General features: G+C 38.2%; 3 protein-coding genes across 4 annotated transcripts in view; 1 reads left to right on the top strand and 2 right to left on the bottom strand.

Annotated features, from left to right (window-relative positions):
* The window catches only part of rab26 (RAB26, member RAS oncogene family), a 39,484-nt gene extending 28,355 nt beyond the window's left edge, over positions 1-11,129 (top strand). The window contains exons 6-9 of the mRNA XM_023957543.2: positions 4,842-4,907; positions 5,085-5,141; positions 5,470-5,546; positions 10,056-11,129. Of these exons, the coding sequence (XP_023813311.1) occupies positions 4,842-4,907; positions 5,085-5,141; positions 5,470-5,546; positions 10,056-10,155 (300 nt within the window). The 3' untranslated portion in view covers positions 10,156-11,129. The remainder of the gene's footprint in view (positions 1-4,841; positions 4,908-5,084; positions 5,142-5,469; positions 5,547-10,055) is intronic.
* Position 11,130: 1 nt separating this feature from the next.
* On the bottom strand, positions 11,131-20,850 carry LOC101173787 (arf-GAP with dual PH domain-containing protein 1). The gene is made up of 11 exons (XM_004071422.5): positions 20,614-20,850; positions 19,055-19,185; positions 17,841-17,932; positions 17,356-17,438; positions 13,687-13,799; positions 13,385-13,531; positions 13,049-13,132; positions 12,720-12,782; positions 12,541-12,612; positions 12,172-12,400; positions 11,131-12,090 (listed from the first exon to the last, which is right to left on the bottom strand). The coding sequence occupies exons 1-11, from the start codon at positions 20,702-20,704 to the stop codon at positions 12,062-12,064; spliced, it is 1,134 nt and encodes a 377-aa protein (XP_004071470.1). The 5' UTR covers positions 20,705-20,850; the 3' UTR covers positions 11,131-12,061.
* Positions 20,851-22,598: 1,748 nt separating this feature from the next.
* rnps1 (RNA binding protein S1, serine-rich domain) lies at positions 22,599-25,010 on the bottom strand. Of its 2 annotated transcripts, none has more exons than XM_004071423.5 (7): positions 24,943-25,010; positions 24,227-24,361; positions 23,945-24,121; positions 23,749-23,854; positions 23,341-23,494; positions 23,107-23,248; positions 22,599-22,988 (listed from the first exon to the last, which is right to left on the bottom strand). In XM_004071423.5, coding segments are annotated over exons 1-7 (822 nt in total). In that variant the 5' UTR covers positions 24,945-25,010; the 3' UTR covers positions 22,599-22,882. The 2 variants fall into 2 exon arrangements, with proteins under 2 accessions (XP_004071471.1, XP_011476473.1); XM_011478171.4 differs by having other exon boundaries at positions 24,874-24,986.
* Positions 25,011-25,691: the final 681 nt, after the last annotated feature.

Below are 25,691 nucleotides of genomic sequence, written 5' to 3'. Positions count from 1 at the left end.
GCAATAATCCTAAACTGTCTGTATGGATGGATTGGTGTAGATTTCTCTTCCTTATGTGTCGAGAAAGATGGTGTCAGTTCAGCTGCTCAGAGTTCAGCTGCTTAAACTCCCTCTCAGGGGAGTAGTCCTACTTTTACCCTCCCCGTGTCAGTTAGCTATGCTTGTTGTTGGAAACAGACTTTTTCCCCTCTAAACAACATTTGACGAGAATAGCACTGTCACCTGTGGCAAATTCACTTAAACAGAAATGCAAAAAAAGAGAAAAGGAATTGCAGAAAACTCCAAAGCCTCCGTGTGGAGATTGAGTCCCATTTACCATAAGTATGACAACATGGAGAAAGATGCTAGGAAAATATGAAGATTAAACAGGTTCCATAATGACTAAAATGGGGAGAAGAACCCAATGCTAAAAAATCTATCAAAATGTAAACTTTATCAAGTTCCTCAAATTCGTTTTTTTTTTTTAGAACGTTTTTCCTAAATCCGTTTCTCATACACAAATTATCTTATTACTCATTGTTCTAATGACACTTGAGTTGCCTGAAATCAAATTATGTTCTTTTCCAACTATGTTTTTTTCTCTCCACAGTTCATTTAAATCAGTGGTTTAGCGAGCATACCCATGTAATAATTAAGCTGTAAATGCCAATGAAACAAGTGAAACCTAGAGGGACAAGTGCAAACTGAAATTAATGGGTGGCTTTGATGGTTTTAGTTAATTATTTAATTTTGTTCGAAAACTGTTTAATGCATCACAGCAGCAAGACGGACACATTAGAAAGAAATCTGTGACGTGGTGGGAGAAACATTTCCAGTCTTGGAGCTCAGTAATGACAAAGAACACATTCGACCACAAGAGTTTTGTCGGACATAAAACAATGTGAGCAGTGAGGTGTAAAATGTCATGCTAAACACATGAGCAAAAATAACTAATCACTATTAGATTAGACCAGTTATGATTAGACTGAAGATACGGTCTTGCCACCCTGAAGTGACCACTTCCAATGTAAAGTCTATATGTTCCTACACACCGGCCACGTTGAGGCACGTAAAGGCGGCTACTTTCAGTGATAAGTCTAGGTAAACACACGTCAACCCATATTTCGGGCTTCAGAAACTCTTGGATTCACGCGTCACTATGCAAGTTTTTAGGTCCTGTTCCGGGCTGCACGTACAAAACAAACGTTCACTGATCGCACCCTGGAAGATCAACCGGTTAAACTTCTTGACTGCTAAATCCAGACAACGCTGAACTGTGACCGAGAGACTCAGATTTGTTAGTGACTGTTGGCGTCCTTTTCAAAACATGGAAGTGCCAACCATTGTATCACAAAGGAGAAGTCAATAACTGCCCTTTTTCATCCCAACTGGAATTATGACGCCAAGTCTTTTATATATTAGAATAGAATAATCTTGGAAAAGTGCAGGAATTCTGTTGCCCTGCAACCGCTCAAACTGAACCTTCGCTGAAATCCGCTTCTGGAATATAGTCAATCTGTATAGATATTTTTTATGTTTGTTTGTATTTTAAATCTTTGTCCTTTACTGGAGTATTTTAATACTGTGAGAACAAAGCAGCTCAAAATGTAGCCTCTCAGTTTCAGAATCACTACAGCACCAACTGCACTTTTAAATGTCATTGAAGAGCTGCTCCATGTTGAAATATGGTGCTGCTGTGAGGGTAAGATCACACCAGACTTGATGTTGCAGTTTGTCAAAGAAAATATGGGAAATGTGGAACCACCTTCCCTCCTCAGGAGACCAGCTTGGTTTGTACTCTATACAGAAGCAAGCAAATATAACAGGAGAAAAAAGCCCTGCAGTTAAATTAGCATGCTTGATTTGAAAAAAAACAAAAAACATCTCAAGGTGAAATCAGAAACAACTGACAACCTGTCTAAGCAATTTCACTGTGCCACCAGGTGCTTTCTGCTCTTTTTTTTGAAATGTTCTTTATTCTCTGATGGCAATCCCCTTTGGTCTCTGTTTTTTTGCTGTGACTTTCCATCAATAACACTCTTGAAGCTTCTTCCTCTGCGTTAGCAGCTTCCCCGTCACTTATCACCACCTCAAGCTGATTCCGTTTGACTCTAACACGGAAATCTAAGTTTAAAAAAAAAGCTTTTTTTGTTACCTTGGATTTAAAAAATATATCTGTAGAGTTTTTTTTTTTTTTAAACTGAAAATAACATTTGGCCAAGTTTGTTTGGATTTGCATTGAACTACTAGCTGAATCTTTTTTTTTTTTTTTAGTATTTTGTTATTAATAGGTCATTTATTACTTTCTGCATCGTACCATTATTGGTGAAATTTGACTCCCTGAGTGTTTGGTTAGAGATCACAGTATTAGTATTAAATAAAAGATTAGTGCGACCCATCCATTTGCCCTTTTTCAGTCAGAATACTAGACTCATTTGGAGCTTGATATTTATCCTCCAGATCCTCTGTTTGATAATGGAGCATAATCAATTAATAATTTACTTGGGGTTGCATTCGATACTGATAGAATCCCATCTGATGAAACATATAGATGTGCTGTGTAACTTTACATTTTGATAATGGCACAATATTCTTTCTTAATGCATTTGTTGCAGGTTTGTGGTCACTTTAAAGAACTAAAATTTTTACTTTAATAAAAACTTCTTATTATACATAACCTTTTATTGTAATTTTTTTTAGTCATCCTATGTTGCAACAAACTCAATTTATTGCATATGTCTGAAATCCTGTTTTTCAGATCAACTTGTTTTGTTTGGATTATTTATTTTTTTAAATCTTTGTTTTCTCCTTCATATTTTATGCTTATTGAATATTTAGATGTTTTTTTTTCTTTAAAAAGTTTTAAAAAGGTACATTCATACTTTTTTTAATCAGGATTTTCCTGTTCCAAATTTGCGGATTGTTTATTGCAATTTGAAGAGGAGTTGAAATGCAGTAATGTTACATTAAAATCTGTCCCAAACACGTTTTGTATATTACTCGTGTATAATTATACTTCAAATGTTGATCTTTATAATATATTTAATATAATATATTTAATATAATATAATATATTTAAAATATATTTGGTCATTTGCTGCTATGATGTTGTTGCGTTGATCATTCAGTTCAGCACCAAGAGCAACATAGAAAGGTTTACTTCTATTCAGTGACGAGGAGATTATCATCTGGAATCAGCGATTAAATTTGTGAAATGAGCCAAAAGAAGATGCAACATGAAAAGCCAAATTATCTAATTGTAAGATGTGGCTCATCAAGTGTAATCACAGATTATGGAAGAAATGACTTAGAGACCAGCTGTCATGTGTTTGTTTACTCTCACTGCTGGTCGAGGATGTTGCAGGTTTGGTGGAAACTGCCAAAGTGTTCTCATCATGAGGGCATGAAATTGGCTTGAAGAAGGAAAACATTTTACAATCCACTTAACAAACCTTTGTCATATTCATAATAACTCGGATCTAAAGATTTTTTTTCTCCTCAGAAAAAGGTCTCTTATACTTTTGAAAGCAGCCTTTCGCTCAACTCTGTAGGAGCTCATTACATCAATAAACAACCTTACAGTCACCATTAACTCTGACCTCATTAACCCCAGACCTCATCCAATCCTAAACCCAATTCAACATTGATTTGAAGGAAACAAAACAATGTTTCTAGTTTTATGACATAATTGTCGTTTCCTAATTATGCAGGGGTTTGGCTTTGAGTAGTAAAAAAGAAAAAAGAAAAAACAGCTGTTTCATGATGAGCTGTTAAAAAAACAAAGGTTGGGATATTTTTACATTATTTCTAAGTTTATGTTGCCAGTGATGCTGCTTTTAATTAGTTTGATTATGGTCTTTTCTTTATGATTATGCCATTTTTTTTGGGGCCAAAATTTAAAAACAAACTTTCTCAGTAGTGGCAGTAGTTCATTAGGGTGGGACTATTGGCACAGAGTAAGCCTGCCCCCACTTCCCCTTTTTTTTCTACGATTTTCAAAGTAACAAATTATCTCTTTTTCAAACAGCTTTTTCTTTTCAAAACCGTTTGAATAAAGAAATACTCAGAAATGCAATTTTAAGCTTATTTTCTTCATACATGTACGCCATGATGAGAATAATACCATAAAAACACATTAAAAACACCAAAAACAGGATTTTCATTGTAGTAAGTCTCTAAAAATCAGTAATTCAGGTTAATCTAGAATGTCATCACATAATGCTCTGTGGAAGTATTGCTTTAAATTCACATTCAGATCAGGAAAACTTATAAAGATTCTACCCATCTCATCTCCTGTTATTCTGCATGACCTTCAGAAGAGGTTGACCTCGGCTAATCCCCCTACAAATATCTGGTCCGCACTCAACTGGCAGAAGGGGCTGCAGCAGAATAATGACTTTAAGACAAGACTGTTGAAGAAACAACAGCTGGAAATCTAATGTGGAGTATTTAAAAGGATGGAACAGTTGTGCTTTTTTCCCTCATGTGTAAGGCATTATATCTACACGTCAATGAGTTGCAAATATCAGAATGTGGATACATTTGCTGACACTTGCTATTATGGAGTTTTCCTTTTCCTCTCAACAGTTTTCTTCCTCTCTTTTTATCATGTTTATTTTGTCCTTGCTCTATTTCAAACTTTCAAATCTTTAAAAAGTTATCTTCTCCCACATTTATCATGTAGATGATCTGTCAACCTCCATCTGAGGGTGACTGTGCATCTTCTCTTTATTCCACACATTAGATTTAACGACTATGCTGTCCTTGTAACATCTCAGATCTGTTTTTCCCTCCGTTTCAGAGGAGCTTGTAATGTTTTGGTTTATCTTCTTTTTTTCTCTTTCTCTTCCTGTGTTTATCAGTCTTGGTTGACTGAGATCCATGAATACGCTCAACAGGACGTGGTGCTGATGCTGCTTGGAAACAAGGTAAAACGGCAACAATAGAAGAACCTTCAGATCACGCTGTGTTTTTAGAGAAGCCCTGCTTTATTTCTTAAAGAACAGGTAGTGCATCTATTAAAAAAAAACTGTAAGCATGAAAACTGAATAAAAATCGTTTAGGACCTGTAAACATGAAGCACACATTAAAACATGTCTTGCCAGGCTGACTCTGCTCATGATCGAGTGGTGAAGAGAGAGGACGGGGAGAGGCTTGCTAAGGTAAAGAGCTGCTTTTTAAAATATGGTTACACTCTCATTAGAATGAGTTAAAGCACCACATATTATCTGAAGCCTTTCCTTATATTTTAATTGGTTAAAAAGAATGTTATTCCCTGCTTTCCACGGGTGGTTTCAGCAGTTTCAGAAATAAATAAAACCCTTCAAAAGATCTTTTCAGAGGAAGCTTCAAGAAATATTAACACCTGCAACTAGATAATGTAGAGAAACTAATTTTATGCTAAAGTCATCCATCTACTTGGGGCCTGAAGGGAAATTCTGTATGCTGGGGTGGTCAGGATGAATGATCACTGTTGCCCTGACCCTGCAGGAGTTTGGGGTCCCTTTCATGGAGACCAGCGCCAGGTCAGGGCTGAATGTGGAGCTGGCTTTCACAGCTGTTGCTAAGTGAGTATATCCTTCATCCTGTCTGTGCTGGAGATGATATCAAGTCACTTCACCAATATAGAAGTCATTAAAATAGGATAATTGTTGAAATAGAACATTTGTATAGGGATATACATTTTCCTTATCTATATTCTAAACTCTCTCATCCATCTAACCAATGGTTATAAAAACAAAAACACAAACACTTATCCTCAGTTTATGAAGAGACCAATTATGGATTTTAATTTGGCATTCCACCTGAGACACTTTGAAGCATAATGAGGGATGAGGTTGTGCTCACAAGAGTGATTAGTACCCACTGAACAACAAAATCACATTGTGGAACCTGTGTGTTTTCTAACATGCAACAAAGCGTGCTTCAAATAGTATGAAAAATTGGAGTGGACATTTGCACACCAGTTTGAAGCAGCTGTGGAGGAGGGAAGTCCAGTGGCTTACTCCACTCCCATAAAGAGCTACAAAAAGAATTGTAAATACATATGTGAAAATAGAGGAGTGCCCTGATGACCTCTCCAGGGAGTGCCCTGCCATTGTCCTAGAGTGGCTGGATAGGCTCCAACAACCCTGACCCCATGACCACACTGGAAAAAAAAACTACGAATTTAATCTTAATTAAGTCAAAAACTCTTGTTGCAAGAAAAATTGCCTTTTTTGTTTTGCATGCAAAATAATCATATTAATGTCTAAAAGTAACAGAATCTTAGTTTAAGAAAACGTCTTACTGACTAGAAATGTCCTTAAGAATTCTTAAAATTAGAGAAACATTAAAAAAGCCAAAGAATATCTGCCAAAAGGGTAGAAAAAATGTTCTTACCGTTTCTCTAATTTTGTGAATTTTTTGCTTATTTTTAGGGGGGATTTTGCAGTTCATTTGGAATAGGCAGAAATAGAAGATGAGAGGAAGGAAAATAAAAGAGGGAAAAATACATTTTTACTCTCTATGCCTTTTTAATTATGCCATAGTGAATGGTAAATGGCGTATACTTATTTAGCGCTTTTCTACCTACAAGGACAAAGCGCTTTACAGTCACAGACCCAGTCACACACACATTCACACACTGGTGGCGGCACCGCTGCCAAACACAGTCGCCTGCCTCCCACCAGAGACAAGGTGGGGTTCAGTGTCTTGCCCAAGGACAGTTCGACTCATGGGCGTGCAAGGCCGGAGTCGAACCTGCAATCTTATGATCATGGGTCGACCGCCCTACCGCTGCACCACCGCATTTATAAAAAGACTTGCTTAATGTATGTGACTTTAAATAATCACTCCAATCTTTTTTTTTTTTTCATTTTTCATTTAACAGGGACAATGCACATTAAAAGCATAGCTGCAATGCACCACAATCAGCCCAAAGGCTATTTTTCATCTGCAGTCCCTGGGCAGGTGTTAAAATTGTCAACCTAAAAACCTCAAAGTATCAATTAATTACATTAATAGAAAATATACACAGTACACAATACAGTAAACAATCACTTAAAATACATAAACAGGCCTGGCTCTCTGTCTCCGCTCAATTCACCCTAAAGGTGTTCTATCGGGTTCAGATCAGAACTCTGTACATGGCATTCAGGTTCTTTCACACCAGACTCTGTCATCCATGTCTTTATGGACCTTGCTTCGTACACTGGTGCACGGTCATGTAAGAAGAGGAAAGAGCCCGCTCCAAACTGTTCCCACAAGGTTGGGATCATGGAATTGTCCAAAATGTTTCAATTTCCTTAAGCATTCAGAGTTCCTTTCACTTTGAGGTCATAGAGAGTATCCCCAGAGGAGAGAGAGTTGTTATTGGAGCAGACTTTCATGGGCATGTTGGTGAGGGCAATAGATGTGATGAGGAGGTGATGGGCAGGTTTGGTGTGAAGGAAAGGAATCTGGAGGGACAGATGGTGGTGGACTTTGCGAAGAGGATGGAAATGGCTGTAGTCAACACTTACTTCCAGAAGAGAGCGGAACATAGAGTGACATACAGAAGTGGAGGTAGGAGTACTCAGGTGGACTACATCCTATGTAGACGAGGTCATTTGAGAGAGGTTAATGACTGCAAAGTGGTGTTAGGAGAGAGTGTAGCCAGACAGCACCGCATGGTGGTGTGTAAGATGACTCTGGAGGTCAGGAAGAAGAAGAGAGGGAAAACAGAAAAGAAGACCAAGTAGTGGAAGCTACAGAATGAAGAAACTTGTGAGGAATTTAGGCAGAAGTTGAGACAGGTCCTGGGTGGTCAGGATGAGCTTCCAGAGGACTGGGAAACTACAGCAGAGATTATCAGGGAAACAGGTAGGAAGGTGCTAGGTGTGTCATCTGGAAAGAGGAAAGACGGTAAAGAGACTTGGTGGTGGAATGAGGAAGTACAGGAATGCGTCCAGAGGAAGAGGTTGGCTAAAAGGAAGTGGGATGTAGAAAGGACTGAGGAAGGTAGACAGGAGTACAAGGAAGCGCAGCGTAGAGTGAAGAGAGAGGTGGCAAAGGCCAAACAGAAAGCTTACGATGAGCTATATGACAGGTTAGACACAAAGGAAGGAGAGAAGGACTTGTACAGGCTAGCCAGACAGAGAGACAGAGATGGGAAGGACGTGCAACAGATAAGGGTTATTAAGGACAGAGATGGAAAGGTGCTAACAACCCAGGAGAGTGTACAGAAAAGATGGAAGGAGTATTTTGAGGAGCTGAAGAACGAGGAAAATGACAGGGAAAGAAGGGAGGAAGATGTGGTTGTTGTGGAGCAGGAAGTAGCAGAGATTGGAAAGGATGAGGTTAGGAAGGCTCTGAAAAGGATGAAGAGCGGAAAGGCCGTTGGTCCTGATGACGTACCTGTGGAGGTATGGAAGTGCTTAGGAGAGACAGCAGTGGAATTTCTAACGAGGTTGTTCAATAGGATTTTAGAGAGTGAGAAGATGCCTGAGGAATGGATGAGAAGCGTTCTGGTCCCGATCTTTAAGAACAAGGGTGACACGCAGAACTGCAGCAACTATAGAGGAATAAAGTTGATGAGCCACACAATGAAGCTGTGGGAAAGAGTAGTGGAAGCCAGGCTTAGGAAGAAGGTGGAGATTTGTGAGCAGCAGTATGGTTTCATGCCCCGTAAGAGCACCACTGATGCCATTTTTGCTTTGAGAATAAGACAGGTAAGACAGGAATCTCCCTGGACAATGATGTTTGCGGATCACACTGTAATTTGCAGTGAGAGTTGAGAGCAAGTGGAGGAACAGCTAGAGAGGTGGAGGTTTGCTCTGGAAAGAAGAGGCATGAAGGTCAGTCATGGTAAGACAGAATACATGTGTCTGAACGAGAGGGATCAAGGTAGAAGCGTTAGGTTACAGGGGGCTGAGGTGGAGAAGGTGCAGGAGTTTAAGTACTTGGGGTCAACAGTTCAGTGTGATGGGGAGTGTGGAAAAGAGGTGAAGAGGCGAGTGCAGGCAGGTTGGAGCGGGTGGAGGAAAGTGTCAGGAGTGTTGTGTGACAGAAGAGTGCCAGCAAGACTCAAAGGAAAGGTGTACAAGACAGTGGTGAGACCAGCTCTGCTCTATGGGTTAGAGACGGTAGCAGTGAGACAGAGACAAGAGGCTGATATGGAGGTAGCGGAGATGAAGATGTTGAGGTTCTCCTTAGGAGTGACCAGGTTAGACAGGATAAGGAACGAGTACATCAGAGGGACGGCTCATGTTGCCTGTGTTAGCGACAAAGTCAGAAAAGCCAGACTGAGATGGTTTGGACATGTTAAGAGGAGGGATAGTGGATATATTGGTAGAAGGATGTTGGAGATGGAGCTGCCTGGCAGGAGGGCAAGAGGACGACCAAAGAGGAGATATATGGATGTCTTAACAGAGGACATGAAGTTTGCTAATGTTAGGGTAGAAGATGTTCATGATAGTGAGGTGGAAAAGGAGGATTTGCTGTGGCGACCCCTGATGGGAAAAGCCGAAAGAGAAAGAAGATTCAGAGTTCCTTTCACTGGAAGTAAGGGGCCAATCCCAAGTCCTGAAACACAACCCCACACCATAATTCCTCCTCCACCGAATTTCCCACTCGACACAATGCAGTCCGAAATGTACCGCTCTCCCGGAAACCTCCAAATCCAGACTCGTCTGTCAGATTTCCAGATGGAAAAGCGTGATTCATCCCTCCAGAGAGGTCGTCTCCACTGCTCTAGAGTCCAGTGGCTGTGTGCTTTACACCACTGCATCATTAGATTTGCATTGCACTTGGTGATGTGCAGCTTGGATGCAGCTGCTCGGCTGTGGAAACCCAATCCATCTCTCAGTATACTGGACTTGCATCCTATGACAGTTCCACACAGGAATTCACTGGGCTCTTCAGAGCGGCTAAATGTTTCATTGTTTGTAAAAACAGTCTGCATTGCCTGAGTGCTTGATTTTATACACATGTGGTAGGCCAAGTGATGAGGACACCTGGTTCTGATCGCTTGGATAGGTCAGCAAACACTTTTGGTAATGTAGTGTATGTATGGAAATTGCAAAATTATTTAATTTCTTTATCTTTTTTTTCTCCAGGGAACTAAAGCACAGGTCTACAAAGGATCCCAGCGAGAAGTTTAAGCTTCAGGAGTATGTTAGCAAAGAGGTGAAGGTTGCAGGCTGCTGCAGATCCTAAATAATTGTGTGAGTGTGTGTGTAAATCTTGTATCCCTCACATGGACAAATCAGTTGTAAGGAGTCAGCTCCAGCGAGGTCTTTTTTTTTTTTTTTTTTTACAAATTCTCATCTAGCATCCCTTCAATGTATCTTGGTAATATAATTTATCAATAAGTTTAAATTAATCAAATCTCTTATTCTGATCTTTTTTTTTTCATTCAAAACTGTGGATCTAAAATCTGATTGTTGGACCAACCAAGTAATGCATTGCTGTGTGTTTTCTGTGCATTTTAAAGGGATTAAAATAAACTATTTTGCTGAGGACATACGCATGTCTTAAAAAAGCATCAACTTTCCCTGTAAATACATCATCAGCAATGTTTAGTCTAATAATGTAGAGGATTTTGTCATAAACTAGATGTGGTGTAATGTGTGTGTGTTTTTGCTTTTGTGATTCAAAGTGCTATTTATTTAGAGTCCCTTCAGGTCACCAGCAAACAGTATTTTTCAGGAGTCATCTATGGATATTTAAAAACACTATTATTTCTACATACAGCCAAATAAATAAATGTTGTTTTGGATAAAATATTTGATAGGTTACAGTTTATTCTTGTTCATGACTGTAGTATTACAAGAAACATACATTATCTATGGGTTGGGGTAACTTGACCTGTTAAATTGAATGTAGATTACCTTGTTGAAGTCATAAAAAAGAAATCGTGGTACAGCACAATATATGTATGTTTTGAAAAATATGAAGTGTAAATACTTTTCTGCATGGAAAAACAAGTTTCAGTAAAGAAATTAATGTGTTGGGAATCCTATGATTATAGTGGGATTTATCAAATATATCTAACGTTAAAGTTGTATCTTTGTGTATGTACGGTATTTCTTTCTACAGCTCTCATTTCAGTTTTTTATTCTTTATGCCTCTCAATTGTACAATTTGTCTTGTATCTAAATGTTTACTAATTAAAAAAAACCATACAAACACTTGTGTGGCTTTCGTGACTTTAATAGCAACAAGAGTTCTAAAATCACACAAATTTTCTGGTGTTTCTTTCCAAGCGACGAAACTCTTATCTGTGTGCGTGTCAATGCCACTAAGACTGAGTAAACTGTGCTCCCTCTTTGGGTTTGATAACACTGTTTTAGCCAAATCCTGTCCTTCAAAGATTAAAAGCAAAAAGACAAAATGTGCAACTGGGTGAGGTAAACAAGATTTCCAATTTTTGATTAGAAATTCTTTCAAACTCCTCTTTGTCGCTCTCTAGTGGAAGAAATGGAGAAATGCTAGCACCTAAATATTACAGGAAGTGAGTGAAAATGTAACCCAGGAGAGCCCACTGCCATAAGTGTGCCCACTTTTCTATTCCTTTTTTTCTATAATCTTTATAATTTATTGGCCCCTATTAAGTTGCTTTAAATACAAAAATGTCATGTTAACTTTAAAAGCCCAGACAAAAATTGTTCTTGGGTTCAGTTCAGTGCTTATTTTCAAAGCATGATGAAGCTTTACATCATGAATAAAATGTATAAATAGTTAAAAATTAAATATTATTCCACTCAAACAATTACACAGGCGTGTAAAATGTTTGTACCTTAGCAGACCTTTTTCAGTTAAATGTTAAAAAGGGATTAGGCTGCCTAATGACACATTCTTATGTTATGTCAAATGTCTGCTTACAGAGCAGATGGGCAAACCCAATACTTCACCTGTGAGCAGCCATTCTGACTCTGCAAGTGTCACATCTCACGTCGTATGAGTGGGCATTGGCACTGATTTGCTCAAGAGAGGGGAAAATGCATAACAGTGGATGATGAGGATGTCACGAGGAAGAGAAGATGTGAGAAAGGTCAAAACTGTCTCTCCTTCCCCTCCATCTTTATAGTTTCTATCCATGTCAGCAGATCTTCGTGCACACTCATGGTTTGTGCTTGAAATAAGCTTCCACTGCAGGAAAAACGAGGAGATTGAGTGTTAGTGCCATGGAGGATCAAACCAGCGTTGACTTGTCTGTCTTCTTCCACTCACCTGCATACTCCTGCGGCAGCATTGGTCTGTTAATTACCAGCTGTAATGCCACCATCCAGTCTTTTTGATCCTTTTCAGTCTCGCATGCAAACAGAAAACTCCGGTCTGGGGTCTTGATGGTGATTCCGTAGAGCCAGTGGTTTCCCTGGATGTTGGCAGGTAATCCAGGAAGTACACTGTAGCTGTTTTCCTTGCTGCCAATGAACACTTCTCCCCGCGCAAAGGCATCCTGCAGCAGAGAGTGACATGTAACCATCCTGTTTAAAGGTTTGACTGAGATACATTTTTTAAACCTTTTTGCCAAGAAAAACGGATATATGGCAGATTTTTAAAAACATTCAACAGAATTCATCATAACCAGTGCAATACCAGTGGATCTTTGAAGTACATGAGCCTCCTGTCATCCATTGAAAACCACCTCTTCTTGAAGCCTTCTGTGTGCTGCAGGAAGTAAATACATGTGTGATTTTTGAAGTACAGTATTTTTTTTTTATAAACTTCAAAGCAACTGGGAGAAAAAGGCAAATAAGTGACACAAAGAAACTCACTTTTGGACCGGTTTTCTCCATGTAACCTTCCTTAATGAAGTTTCTAGTTGCCTTTGGTATTAGCTGAAACAAAAAAAGATACATTATTGAAAAAAATAAACTTAATGCATTGCTGAAACTTTAACTTTAGACATTGTTTATATTCAATTATAAGTTCTCAACATATCTTCAGGTTTTTCTCATCTGTAGTTCTTATTGCGTAGTTTTAACTTAGCAAAGTATGTGTAATTTCAAAAGAAGATTTAAGCATCTTCAAAGATTATTGCATAAATGTTCATGGTGCACGTACCACTTCTGCATGTGCAGTACGTGCTTGCAGAAATACTCACTTCAGAGTCAGAAGCGCCAGGAAAAGCCACCTGCAGATAGTGAAACCTGGCAGCTCTGATGGCGTTAAACCAGTCCACTATTTCCTTTGGCAGAAAATGGCAGAATTAATCTTAAACCTACATAGTCTTTATTCAGCATCTGTTAAAGGATTTGTATCCGTTTGAACAAAACTGAAACCTGACTTAAGATTTCTCATGTTGTTAATATTTCAACATAAAGTATCAGCTAAGTTGTCATTTCAAACATCTTCCACTAGAGGGGCGTTGTGCATTTCCCCCCCAAAACAGACAAAACACTCCATCTCATTAATTTCAGAGTACAACTCTTAATCTCACCTTGCCATCTTCATGGTAAACAAAGACATTTCTGGTGCTGTTATCCTTCAAATAGGTGATCTGCAGCCCATGAGCAGTGCCAATTTTATCTGGCTGGAAAGTTGCATTCAAGCTGCTGATCTTCAGCGTTGCTTTGGGCTCTTTGGCCTGCACAAGAAATGACAAAATCCAAAAATAGTGTTTCCATGTAAGCAGTTATATTTGGTCACAACTTCATCATTTCTATTTTTCATGCATTGAGCAATCTTATGTTTGCCATGAAAACAAGTCTGCTAAGATATGAATGTTAAGAAAAGGCTCACATCAAGCTTGGTGAAATATTTGAGAACACCCTCACGTTCGGACAGAATGAATTTTCGACTGAGGTATTGCCCGTTGTCCCTTCCTCGTTTCCATAGAAACCCTTCCTTGTAGCCTGAAAAAGTGCAGAATCCCGTTTCACATGAAGTGAGGACAAACAGAAATTTAAAAAAGTTTGAGTACAAATTTCCACTTTTAAATGGGATAACAGAGTAATAAATACATGAAGACAAACAATTTGTGGAAGGTTTTTGGTCTACCACGGATGAAATTATCTCAGTTTTAGTCTAAAAGATTGCAAGATAGCTTTCTTTCTTAAAAGTATCATACAAGCTTATCTGCCTCTTTAGATGCAGACAGTCCAGTTCTTACTAAAAGTTTAGCCTGAATTTACCCTCTACAGGGGAAGTCACCCTGAAACCGCCTTTTTTTTAAACCGCATCTTCTGATGTCTGCGTTCTCTAATAAGTATGCTTCATATCGATGCAGCTCGACTTAAATTGTGCAACACCGCATGCTTCTCTGCAAGTAACCCTGTGATGAACTTGAAACAGTTCAGGGTGAATCCCTTCTGAACTCAAAGACAGTAACCATGGGCTTCAGCAGCTTCCTGATCGAGGCAAAGCAGGTACAAATAGAGTCTTTGTCCCCCAGCAGTGACACAAAATTATTCCTGTAACCCTTGTGCTATCCTAGGCACCTTACCGTTGGGAGTTGGGTCATCTAGACCCACTAGACAGTGTGTTAAAACTTTTTTCTTCAATGATTTGTGAACCTCACTGGTATCCATGGATTACATGAAATCTTTCCATCTTTATCCACCTTTGTCATGGTAGGGAGAACACATCAATGTAAGGGTGGGGTCAGCTAAGACAGCACAAGGGATAAACAGGTGAAGCATGCTTCAGTTTATACAGCTACCACAATATTACTATTCCCACTTCCTTTTGATTACATAAAGCCTAACCCTAATCCTTAATCGACACTTTAAACCTGTGACTAAAAGCCAATACATTTCAGTCTGCCCCATCAAGACTGGATAAATGTGGGCCAACGGCCTCTAATTGGAAAATTGCAGGTTCAATTCCCGCCTTACCCATCCATGTGTCGAAGTGTCCTTAGGCAAAACCCTGAGCCCCACATTGCTTCTGATGGAAGGTTGGCACCAGGACTGTGACTGTAAAGCGACTTAAATTACTAGTTTTGACATTTTTATTTTTTGCTATTCACTTAAAAAATGATTTTTTTAAAGCAATTTGTCGTATTTTTTTCCAGGCAAAACAGTAACATTTCTGTCCGCTTTATTGTAAAATTCTTTTATTGCAAAATTCTTAGTTGTTTATTTTTATTCTTTATCTAAATTCCACTATTGGTCTGTTATGTACAGTTGTTTGTAATATCAGATTAAACTGGTTTGTGAACGGAAAGATAACATTTAATTTCAAATTTAACCAAATCTTGTTGAATCAGAAATCCAACCGGATAGTAAACTTGTGATTTAAAATAATTTACATTTAATTTTTAATGATTTAATTTTGAAATGTGGCTGTGATGTCCAGTTCTATCAAATAAGTTAAAAAGTAGTCGACCACACAGAAGTTTGAGTGTCATCACATTCCATTAATTTCTTTCAAATGGCTAAAACTTCACCCTAACTACATTTGAACTCAGAATTTACACAAACAGTAGCCTGGAAATTGTGTTTTTTTTTTTTTTTTCCACAAAGGATGCATCCCTGGTATCAAAAACAACACAGCTGAACCACTTCCTTAACCAACCACAAAAAGAAAAGTCTCCTTATCAAGCTAAGTGCTTCATTCACTCGGTGACTACGTAACTACGTAAAGTGAAACCAAAAAAAGTCAACAAATTTGGACAACAATACATGTTTAACGGAATGTATTAAAAAGCAAACAGTTGTCATTTCCTTTGGTGAATATGCTTAAAAAGAACAGAGGTGTGTTTGTCTACATTCCCGCTGCACTGGTGTCATCTCCCTGTCTTCAGTTTACTCCTTTTTTTAATGCTGACACAAACAAAGTCACTATGGTTTGAGTTGCAAACAACATCAGTTTCATGAATGATTCATGAGTCTTTCACTGCAGGGAGGGCAGTGTCAGGCTGTACACAACAGCAAGGGAGGATAGTTCTTCACCCCAAAAAAACAAGATGTAGAAGTTGTGAAAAAGTAAACTCTGAACTGCAGCAGATTCTTCACACTTCACTGCTGTGGATCCTCAAAACAAATGACAAGGAAAAGGCCTGACAACAAACGGCCCATTCTTCCTGACAGAAACAACCGCATCATGACAGTCGTAGGACTCTGACAGAAGCCCTTTATGTAAAACTAAAACTGCTTTTCCATGAACATGTTTAGTCCGTTTTAAATGAAAACAATAGGTTGCTGGGGGGGGGACACAACATTTTAAAGCAAAGAGCTGCAGAAACATTTGCACAAATGTACGTTTTCCGTGCAAATACAAGATGTCAGATTTGCACCATCTCATGAATGTCTTTTTCCGAATAGAACTTATTGATTGCAGACACATAGAGCATGGCAATGTTAGCCAACATTTTGTTGACTTCACATTAGTTTCCTGGAAAACAAAAGTAACATTTGAAGCAGAAGTGTGGAGCAACAGAGAAACATTTTGGATTGCTCTGCAAAGACACAGTCTTTCTCTTAAAGGGGGTTTAACTTATATATTTTTTGTCTAGCTTCCTGTTTCCTGAACAGATGTCGACAGGAAAAAAAGAATTAAACCTGACACAAAAAAAATCGTTAATGGCTATCCTTTTTTTTATCAGCCAACCACACAGACATGCTTCTTAGCTTCCTGTTGCCCTCATTAGGCTTTGCTACACTCCGACCGAGAAGTTGCAGTAGAGTTTGTTAATAGAATTTTTGCTCTTTGTACAACTGCAATGAAAATTGCCTTTTTATGCAACATATTCATTAAATCCAACCCTATAAAAGCTCCTAAATTAGGTTTAATTCTATGTTGTCGGGTGTTAAGGTACCAGCTAAAATGCATTTTGTGTTTAATGATTAATTACTTCTCATGACATAATTCTATCAATAAGTATAGAAAGAATACAAATATTATTAAATTTGATTTTAGCTGGTATACAACAGTGGATGTCCTTTTTTAACCATTTTTACTTTTCTTTAATACCATTTTTTTTAAAAATCCAGCATTCCAAAGTATGAATTGAAAACCTGTTTTAAAGCCCCCAATATAAAAAGAATTGGATCCAGCGAAAAACATGTAATTCTAATTTAAAATGAGTGTTACCATATCAGTTTCCACCCCAGCTATCAAAGCTAACAATGAAAACTAACACTCAGAAAGACAAAAGCACACTACTATATATTTCAATTAGCTAACTTTCCTAAAAAATCTTTGAAACAAAAATGTTCACTATTAAGGTTTTTTTATGAATCTTCAGATAAATCAGTAACTATTTGATTATTTGTATGTTTTTCATCCCAATTATAATATAAAAGAGAATATAAACCATAACATTATGGTAGAATTTAATCCCAACGACAAAATTTAGGCAATTAGAGCTTTTGTTCCAGAAAATGTCCTCATTCATTCTGTTTTTTGGGGCTCTGTTGTGTCGTACGTTTGTGCACTGTCCTGCAAAGGAACACCTTTCATTCTTACCTGCCGAGTACGCCTCCTGCCTCTCCACACACATGAACTCCTTCCTTTCGTATTTGGCTCGGATCCACTGTTCCTTTAGGAGCCTGCAGAGCAGCGGAGCAACACGCTCAGAGCTCCCTTTGGGCTTTGCGGTTTTGCTGTTAACATCTTAGTTTTGGCCCAACTTCTGTTATAAGTTAAAATAGTGATGCTCAATATTTTTCTCATCTTTTATCTCTTTTTGTGACCACAATTAGAAATATTCAGTAAATGATGACGTTTTTGTCAATTTCAACAAGTATGTTTGATCTTCTGAGTAAACACTTTAACCTCTTAAGCCCTCCGCCCTTTCATTCAGTGTGTGTAACTCGACAGCTCAGAATTTTGTCATTTCAAGTTATTTTTGTCACTGGGTGGCTGAGCCCAAACCTTTACTCAACTGCTGCTTCCTGCTTTTGCAAGAGGAATGTTTTTATCATAGCCGGATTTCTGCAAGTCTTACTTACAGGCAATCTCTGTATGTGGGACAGTAGTAGAAGGCAGGTACGATGTTTTCATATTTGGCCTTGGCAGCATTGTTCCCAATGCTGTCAATAAACTGCAAAGAAACAGAGGGGGGAAAAAACATACAGTACTTAAGCGAGTGGGTAGATGCCGAAACTTTTACTGGAAAGTAAAATTTGATTCCAAAATTTTCTATATCCCCAAATATTTAACCTGAATCACCATGGGAACCCTTTGCAGGAGAAATCCAGTGGATAATCATTTTTAAAATAGGCAATAATATCCAGGAGAACAGTAAGATTTCAGCTACTTTTTTCAGGCTTTCCATCTCTACTGACCTAACTTCAATGTTTATTTTTCAGTCAGCTCTCTACTTTTACCACTAACATCATCTGCAAATACTGGAGTCTAAAACTGTTAAAACCCTGCTGTCGTGACTAATGAAAAACATCAGTGTCATGGATTCTAGGATTTTCTGCCATCAACATTTTGAGCATCAAAGTGCAGCATTTTAAAACAATTTTTAACGAAATGTTGACAATTAAAACACATTTCATTGACCAAAAATGTAACTGAAGCGGCAAACCTCATCCAAAAAAACCCTTTCATGAGTGTCAAGTCAAAAGGTCCATATGTAGCTTCATTGTATTTAACTGCCTCTTTATTTTTAGTGACTTAGCACATATAGAGTACACTGAAACTGCATTGTGGTGACCAAACAACAGAAACACGACTGCATGCTTTTCATTAGTCTAATGATTTAATCTCGAGTCAGAGAGAGGTAGTCATGCTAATGTTTGCGTCTGTCTTTTAGGTATTTTAGCCATTTTATGCAACGATCCAAGAGGAGTAGCAGCACAAAACATTAATAAACCAATGGAAATGGTAAAAAAAAACTACAGTTTTCCCAGCATTTTCTGGGGCTATTTTGCACCCACACAAATGTTCTTGGATAGATACAAACGTGCTGTTTGTGTTTCATGCCTTTCAGTGAAAGCTAAATTGATACAAGTTGAAATATAGGCAGTTTAGGAGCAGGAGGCAGAGGAGAAACATGCTGCAGGTGAAGCAGCGTGGGATGGGCGACAGCAAGGCCGGAAGATGCAGGCCTTCCTGCAAGGCAGGAGTTAAATTCAGCTTCTCTGACAGCAGCAGCAACAACAACAAAAGGCCTCATCCTTCAATGAAAGCACTGACGAACAGATCACGTTTTTACCTCTAACTCAGACGAGTTCCAGGGATCCAGCAGGAGAGATTTCACTTTGCTGATCTGAGGGATGTTTCTGTGGAGTCCTGAACAAATGTGACACACCAACACTCCCAGGGTGTAAGAAGCCCATTCTGGATCTGGGAAATTCATGCACATCAGATGATCAAGAAAAAAATTCAATTTGATGTTTTATTTTCCCACTTTGATCAGTAATCGTGGTTTTTTAAAGTTACATTCTATTGTTTTGTTTTTTTAACCCATAAGAACCCAGACACATTTTTTTCTTAAAAATAGAATAATGTGTATTTAACCACAAACTAAGTGGACCACGGAATCCATTGCTGTTATATTTCTGATGTCACCATGGGTTCTTAGGGGCTAAAACTAAAATTTACCATAAAATGTTACAAGTACTAGACTGAAACTGACAGAATTTAACCCTTGTGCTATCTTAGATGACCCCACCCTTACATTGACGTGTTCTCCCTACCATGACAAAGGTGGATAAAGGTGGAAAGATTTCAAGTAATCCATGGACCCCAGTGAGGTTCACATATCATTGAAGAAAAAAGGTTCACAGCACTGTCTAGTGGGTCTAGATGACCCCAACTCCCAATTTTAAAGTGCCTAGGATAGCACAAGGGTTAAAAAATATTTGGGGACTAGGAACCCAAGGTAACAGTAGTGGCTCCTTTTTTTCTAGTCAAGTTGAGGGGGTCAATATTTTGGGTCATATCTTATATTTAAAATGTTCTTTAACAAAATAGCATGTTTCAACAGCACACAGGATAGATCGATTCAGGGGGAATAAAGTTTTTAGACTTCACCACCTTAAACTATACCTTTAAAATCAATGGAATAAAAAATTCTTTATGAACCCAGACTCACTATGGAACTTTATTCTTTATTTTAAACTTGGATCTATAGTTTAATCTTTTTTATATGTAATTTATTTGGTATTTACTGTTATTACTATTGAGGCAGTTTGTCAATGCTACTTCTTGTATATCTTCCTGGCATGTATATTTGAACATCGACAATAAAAAAACAGCACACAGGAAAAAAAAATACAGGAAGCAGGTCACACCTTACTCCAGAGCAGAAGTGTTGCACATAACGTGTAAATAAGCCTACGTGCAATTAATCTTTAAAAAAAGAATAGATGTGGGTCATTTTAAACGGAACACAAGGGTGGGGTCAGGCTGTTTTAAAAGCAGTAAATGAGAAGGAAGACTTGATGCATCTGCACAAAATAGGGCAAAAAAGAAATCCAGAACAAGCACTTTACTTCTCTGTCAAAGCGCACCTCAATGAAAGGAGATCAGTCAGTTGATAGCCATCAATCCAAATCTAGCAAGTTTTTGTCTGATGGTCAAGATCAAACTTGTGTTTTTATATTATTATTTTTAACTTTATGCCATTTCTAACAAACATTTCCTACTTTTTGTCAGAAAACATTCATAAATTAACTTCTATTGTTTTCTCCTAAAGTGAAACAAAACTTACCAGGCGTACTGTCAAACTAACATGAAGAGGATGTAAATAAAAGCAGGACCTGCACCTACCTGCTGCTTTGCAGTCTGCACAGTTTCCATTCCCCGGTTTTTCCAACAGCTGCTTGATTCGCCGTCTGAGACTTTCTGGTCCCAAAGCCATGATTTAGATTTCGATTAGACTCCAAAGGTTCTTATGAACAAGAAGACGGAGATCACAGAGCGCGCGTTGAAACAGCTACCACAGCACTGTCATTGTAACTGTGGGGAGGCTAACCACTGATGCATGCTCTGCTGTTGATGCTCCAAAGAAATACACATGCAATCCTCTGCCCCTACATGGAATGAGACACCTAGTGGTTGTTATGGTAAATAAAGGGCACAACTTCCCAACACATTTTTATCTTTGTTTTATAAGTTTAGTTAATATTTTGGAATACTTGACCCTTGTGTGGTGTTCATATTGTTGTTACTCAGCCAGTGTTCGTGGGTCTGGTGGACCCGTTGCATGTTGTGGTTTTTAATGCCTCACAATCAAACACTTTGATGTTAAAATACTCGACAGATGTTTACCTCATCCAATTACAATCAGTTTATTTGGTTAATATTTGCCCTTTACCTTTGTTAGATCACATTCATAACTCATTATTTAAAACGTGATAAAGAAAATCAATTAAAATCAAGATATGATTGGAAACAAATTTTCAAGTGAAGCAATGGTTTTCAAAACTACTAACTTTTATTTATTTGAACAAAGAAACTGAAACCATTCAGGTGCACAACACAAGCTGAACACAGAGTAAACCTATTGTCAAGACAACACATCAGCCCCATGTAAGGGCTTCTAGCCACTAGCCTTTACAACACATGGTCCTGGCTGCTGACAGCCTGGTCCTGGCTGATGGCTTTGTTTTGGAACTGGCTGATGCTCAATCTAAATGGTATGGCTTATACTTATATAGCGCCTTTCTTCCTACAAGGACAAAGCGCTTTACAGTCACGGACCCATTCACCCAGTCACACACACATTCACTCACACATTCAGACACTGGTGGCGGCTCCGCCAAACACAGGCGCCCGCCAACCACCAGAGGCAAGGTGGGGTTCAGTGTCTTGCCCAAGGACACTTTGACTCATGGGCCTGCAAGGCGGGAATTGAACCTGCAATCTTACGATCAGGGGTTGGCCACCCTACCGCTGCACCACGGCCGCCCCAATCTAATCATCTTCTCCAGAGTCACTGTCAGACTCTGAATTTTCAGAAATGTGATCCTCCAATTCTGAAACCTCCTCTTCTGAATCGTCTCCCTCTACATCATCATCGAAAACGTCTCTCTCTTCTAAAATCAATTCCAGGGCCCTCTGCGCAGAAAGTCTTTTGGCCATTTTGATCAGTTGTGATGAGAAACCACACTGGCAAAGCTATATTTATAGTGTCCCGCCTCCAATTTGTAGCAGATCTTTATCTGCTATGTGAGATATTAAAGATTCCCGCAAGAAAGTCAAATGATCAAATGTGCGGGAGAACGAGAGCAAACAGAGTTGATGCTTGAATTATTCTAACAATGTTGCAACCTTGTGCGGGAACCGCAGGTGCAGAAACAGAACTCACATTTACAGTGAATCTTTCTCTCTCTGCCACTCTCTCTCTCTCTTTCTCACTGGTCACACACACACACACACACCCACACACACACACACACAGCAGGCCCAGACAGGTGGAGGACAGAGTGTAGGTACATAAAAACATCAATTTCCACACTTCTATTAGCCCTGGGTCCAGTGGACCCGAACATCTTATATGTAATAGAAATGTGTTGGGGGGGGTATACGGTGTGTGGTCATTAAAAATGTATTCTGATATCTGTTCTTCACAGAAAATGAGCCAAGGCCAGTGAGTCTGAGTTTGAAAAATTAATTAATTGTATCATTTTTCTTTTGATAAAAAATGAAAACGGGTCCCACAGACCCGAACACCACATAAGGGTTAAAAGTATTTTTGTGACTAGAAATCAGAATAATAGTTGAGCCGGATCACAAGATGACAGAAATCAGAATCAAGATGTTTCATAGGTTTTATTCTCAAAATTCTTCAAAAAAAAAAATCAACTCGAATGAAGGAATCACAAAATCTTGTTAGATGTCATCAGACATAACATAAAAACTACAGTCAATTTTCAGCACAAAATTTAAAAAAAAAGAAAGAATTTTTCTCGTCTCCTTGTCACTACGAACTCAGCTAAATTTACTGCAATTTATATAGATCCTTTGTGTCCGAGGAGCCAGGAAATGCGAAAACTGCAGCTGATCTGCGGCGAGTATTTAGAGTAAAGACAACTTTCTATCTGGAGGAATTTGAGCTTGAACGAGAGCGATGGCGCCTGCGGCCAGGAGACCTAGAGCGAGAGCGGCGACGTGGTGGCGAGCGCCTCCTTGGGGAGCGTGATCTAAACAGGCACAAAAAAAGGACGAGCATCAGTAGGTGGGAGAAGATTCCGTTTCAATGGACCGCATAATAAAACGTTAAAAATATTAAAAAGGTACAAGTGAAAGCTTTTAAATAACCTTCTTCTCATGCGTGGTGGGCTGCGGCGCCACATCGGTGGAGGTGGCGGCATTCTTCGAGGAGGAGACAGTCTACGTGGAGGACCACGGATCAGCTGAGTCAGCACAGCAGCTGCAGTGATTTCCTGCCCGTCAATCTGACCTAAAAAAGTCATCAGGAAGGTTTGTTTTTACCTGACCAAGTTTATGTTCGTCAATATGATTTCTCCAGCCCCTTAAATGATTCTTTCCTACCTCCATCCATGTGTTTAAGAGCTTTCTGGGCTTCTTCAGGGGTCTCAAACTCCACGTAAGCAAAGCCTTTGGTCAGGTTTGGGAAGAGCCTTTCCACCGGCATGTCAACCGCTTTAATTTTTCCATATGTAGAGAAAATCTCCTGGATGTGTTCCTAGTAAATTGAAACATACATTTAGTTTTTAACCATTATTTTGTGAAGGATTGTTCCATTAAAAAAAACTAAAAACAAAATATTTAGCTTTTTATTTAATTCTTGCAGTTTTAGGCGCACATCTTGACAGACAATAAACATAAAGAATATTTCATTCTAACTAGTTATCATGAAAAATAAGATCTGCTTTTATTGAATTAGAATTTTTTTTTTAAAAATCAAAGATTTAGCTTTTGTTTGTTTTTTTAGCTTGCCTTGGTTACATTCCTGGTCAGCCTTCCCAAGTGAACCTTTGTGGGTTTAGGGGTGGGACTTCTTTTTCTTCGTTCTCTTTCTTCTCCTCTCTTCTGTGTTTTAGAACTGCAGGATAAAAAATTACAGAATAAATATTGTCAATATTTTTGAGATACAATATAAATATTTGTCTCATGTCTGAGAAAATGGACTGACGGAGATCGTGAACGGCGTCGGTTGTCATGGCGTCTGCGGCTGGGACTTGGAGAGGCCGAAGAGCTGGAGGAGGAGGAAGACCGAGAGCTAGAGGATCCGGAGCGACTGGAAGAGGAGCTGGAACCACTTGAAGAACCAGAGCTAGAACCAGAGCTGCTGCTGGAGGATGAGCTAGATCTAGATGTGGAAGGTCAAAAACAAACAATGATTTAGTTGGGAATGAACATCCAGGACAGGATGCTATATTATATTTTTAAATATAAGAAAGAAAAAATAGCTCACCTGCTGCTGCTGCCTGATGAAGCACTGCGGCGTTTCTTTGCTTTGTCGCGACCCCTTTCCTTGTCTCCTTCCTTTATTTTTTCTTTTTCCCTGTTTTTCTTTTCATCTTCCTTTCGCTTTATCGGTAATGGTGCCCTGATGTGGCGAGAAAGCACATAAATTAGAGACCTAGAAACCTAAAAAAGTGATTATGTCTAGGTTTATGTAAAGGATTGTGATTTATGTTTTTATTGGATAGAGAGAAACAGCCTTAAAATGTGCTAGATACAAATTTTTTGCACCAAAAAGGTCATTAATTAAATTTAACTCGTTAATTACTTGAATATATATAACTTTTTCATTTCATTTTTATCTAATTAATTCAAAATTGTTTCGGTGTTTTTTTTTTTTTTACCGACATTTAACATGTGCACAATAAATTGTAATTATTTTAAGCTTAATTCCAAATGTTTAGGACCGTAAATTACATAATATTTTCCCTTACACTAATATTTTCATTCAGAAAAAAAAAAACCTTCTATTTGGACTCGTTCCCTCGTTGTTTTTTTTGAGCACAACAAGGGACTAAACTACACCCGCGTCGCGGTTAAACGACTTCTTCCTTTATAAGGAACTTTCGCGCAAAATAAAAAAGCCTCCGAACTTACATGTTTAAATCAACAAGTTCCGCTATTAAAGCTATTTAGATCGAAAATACGTAAAAAGGTTAATCTTACATTCCAACGGCCAAAAATGGCTTCACTTGCGGTCTGGTGTGAGGTCGCGAAGTGATGATGAAAGCGGATGTTACGTAATTTTTTATTTTAACTTTAAACAAACGCACACACAAAAGCTACAACAGAAAAAAAGAAAAAAGAAGAAAATAGAAATAAATAAATAAATAAAAATAATATAATTGTAGTTTACAATACAAGGGATTTTCATACAACGCGTGATCTTCAATGAAAATAGACATTTTATTGCATTTTTGCTTTTTATTAATATCAGAGATTTTTAATATAAACTGATCTCAATATGAAATGTATTGAATAATGGTTTTGTTTTTGAAAATCTGCTCTCATCAATGAAAAATTTCCCAGATATTAATAAAGTATTGAATGTCAAATCAAATATATTATCAACAGAAACTACTCCAAATAATATGATCTGCTTTTGTAATTGAATATAAATAGGAAAGGGAAACTTTGAGGAGCAACAAGAAAAGAAATTCTCCCAAAAACTGTTAACATATATACATTCAAAAAAACAGATGATCAAGTGTTTCTATATTTATGTCACAGAAAGAACAGTTATTTTCTGGAAAACCAAAACGTATATGTATAGTAGTTCCTTGTATGGATAGACTGCATACATTATTTTAAAATGGATTTCTTTGTATTTTGGAAAAATTTAATATTTAGTAAATTCAGATCTTAAAACGATATATATATATATATATATATATATATATATATATATATCGTTG

The sequence above is a fragment of the Oryzias latipes genome, chromosome 8, assembly GCF_053564925.1.
Source record: "Oryzias latipes strain Hd-rR chromosome 8, Olatipes_Hd-rR_3.1".
NCBI lineage: Eukaryota > Metazoa > Chordata > Actinopteri > Beloniformes > Adrianichthyidae > Oryzias > Oryzias latipes.
This window is presented reverse-complemented; position numbering and strand designations above follow the sequence as displayed.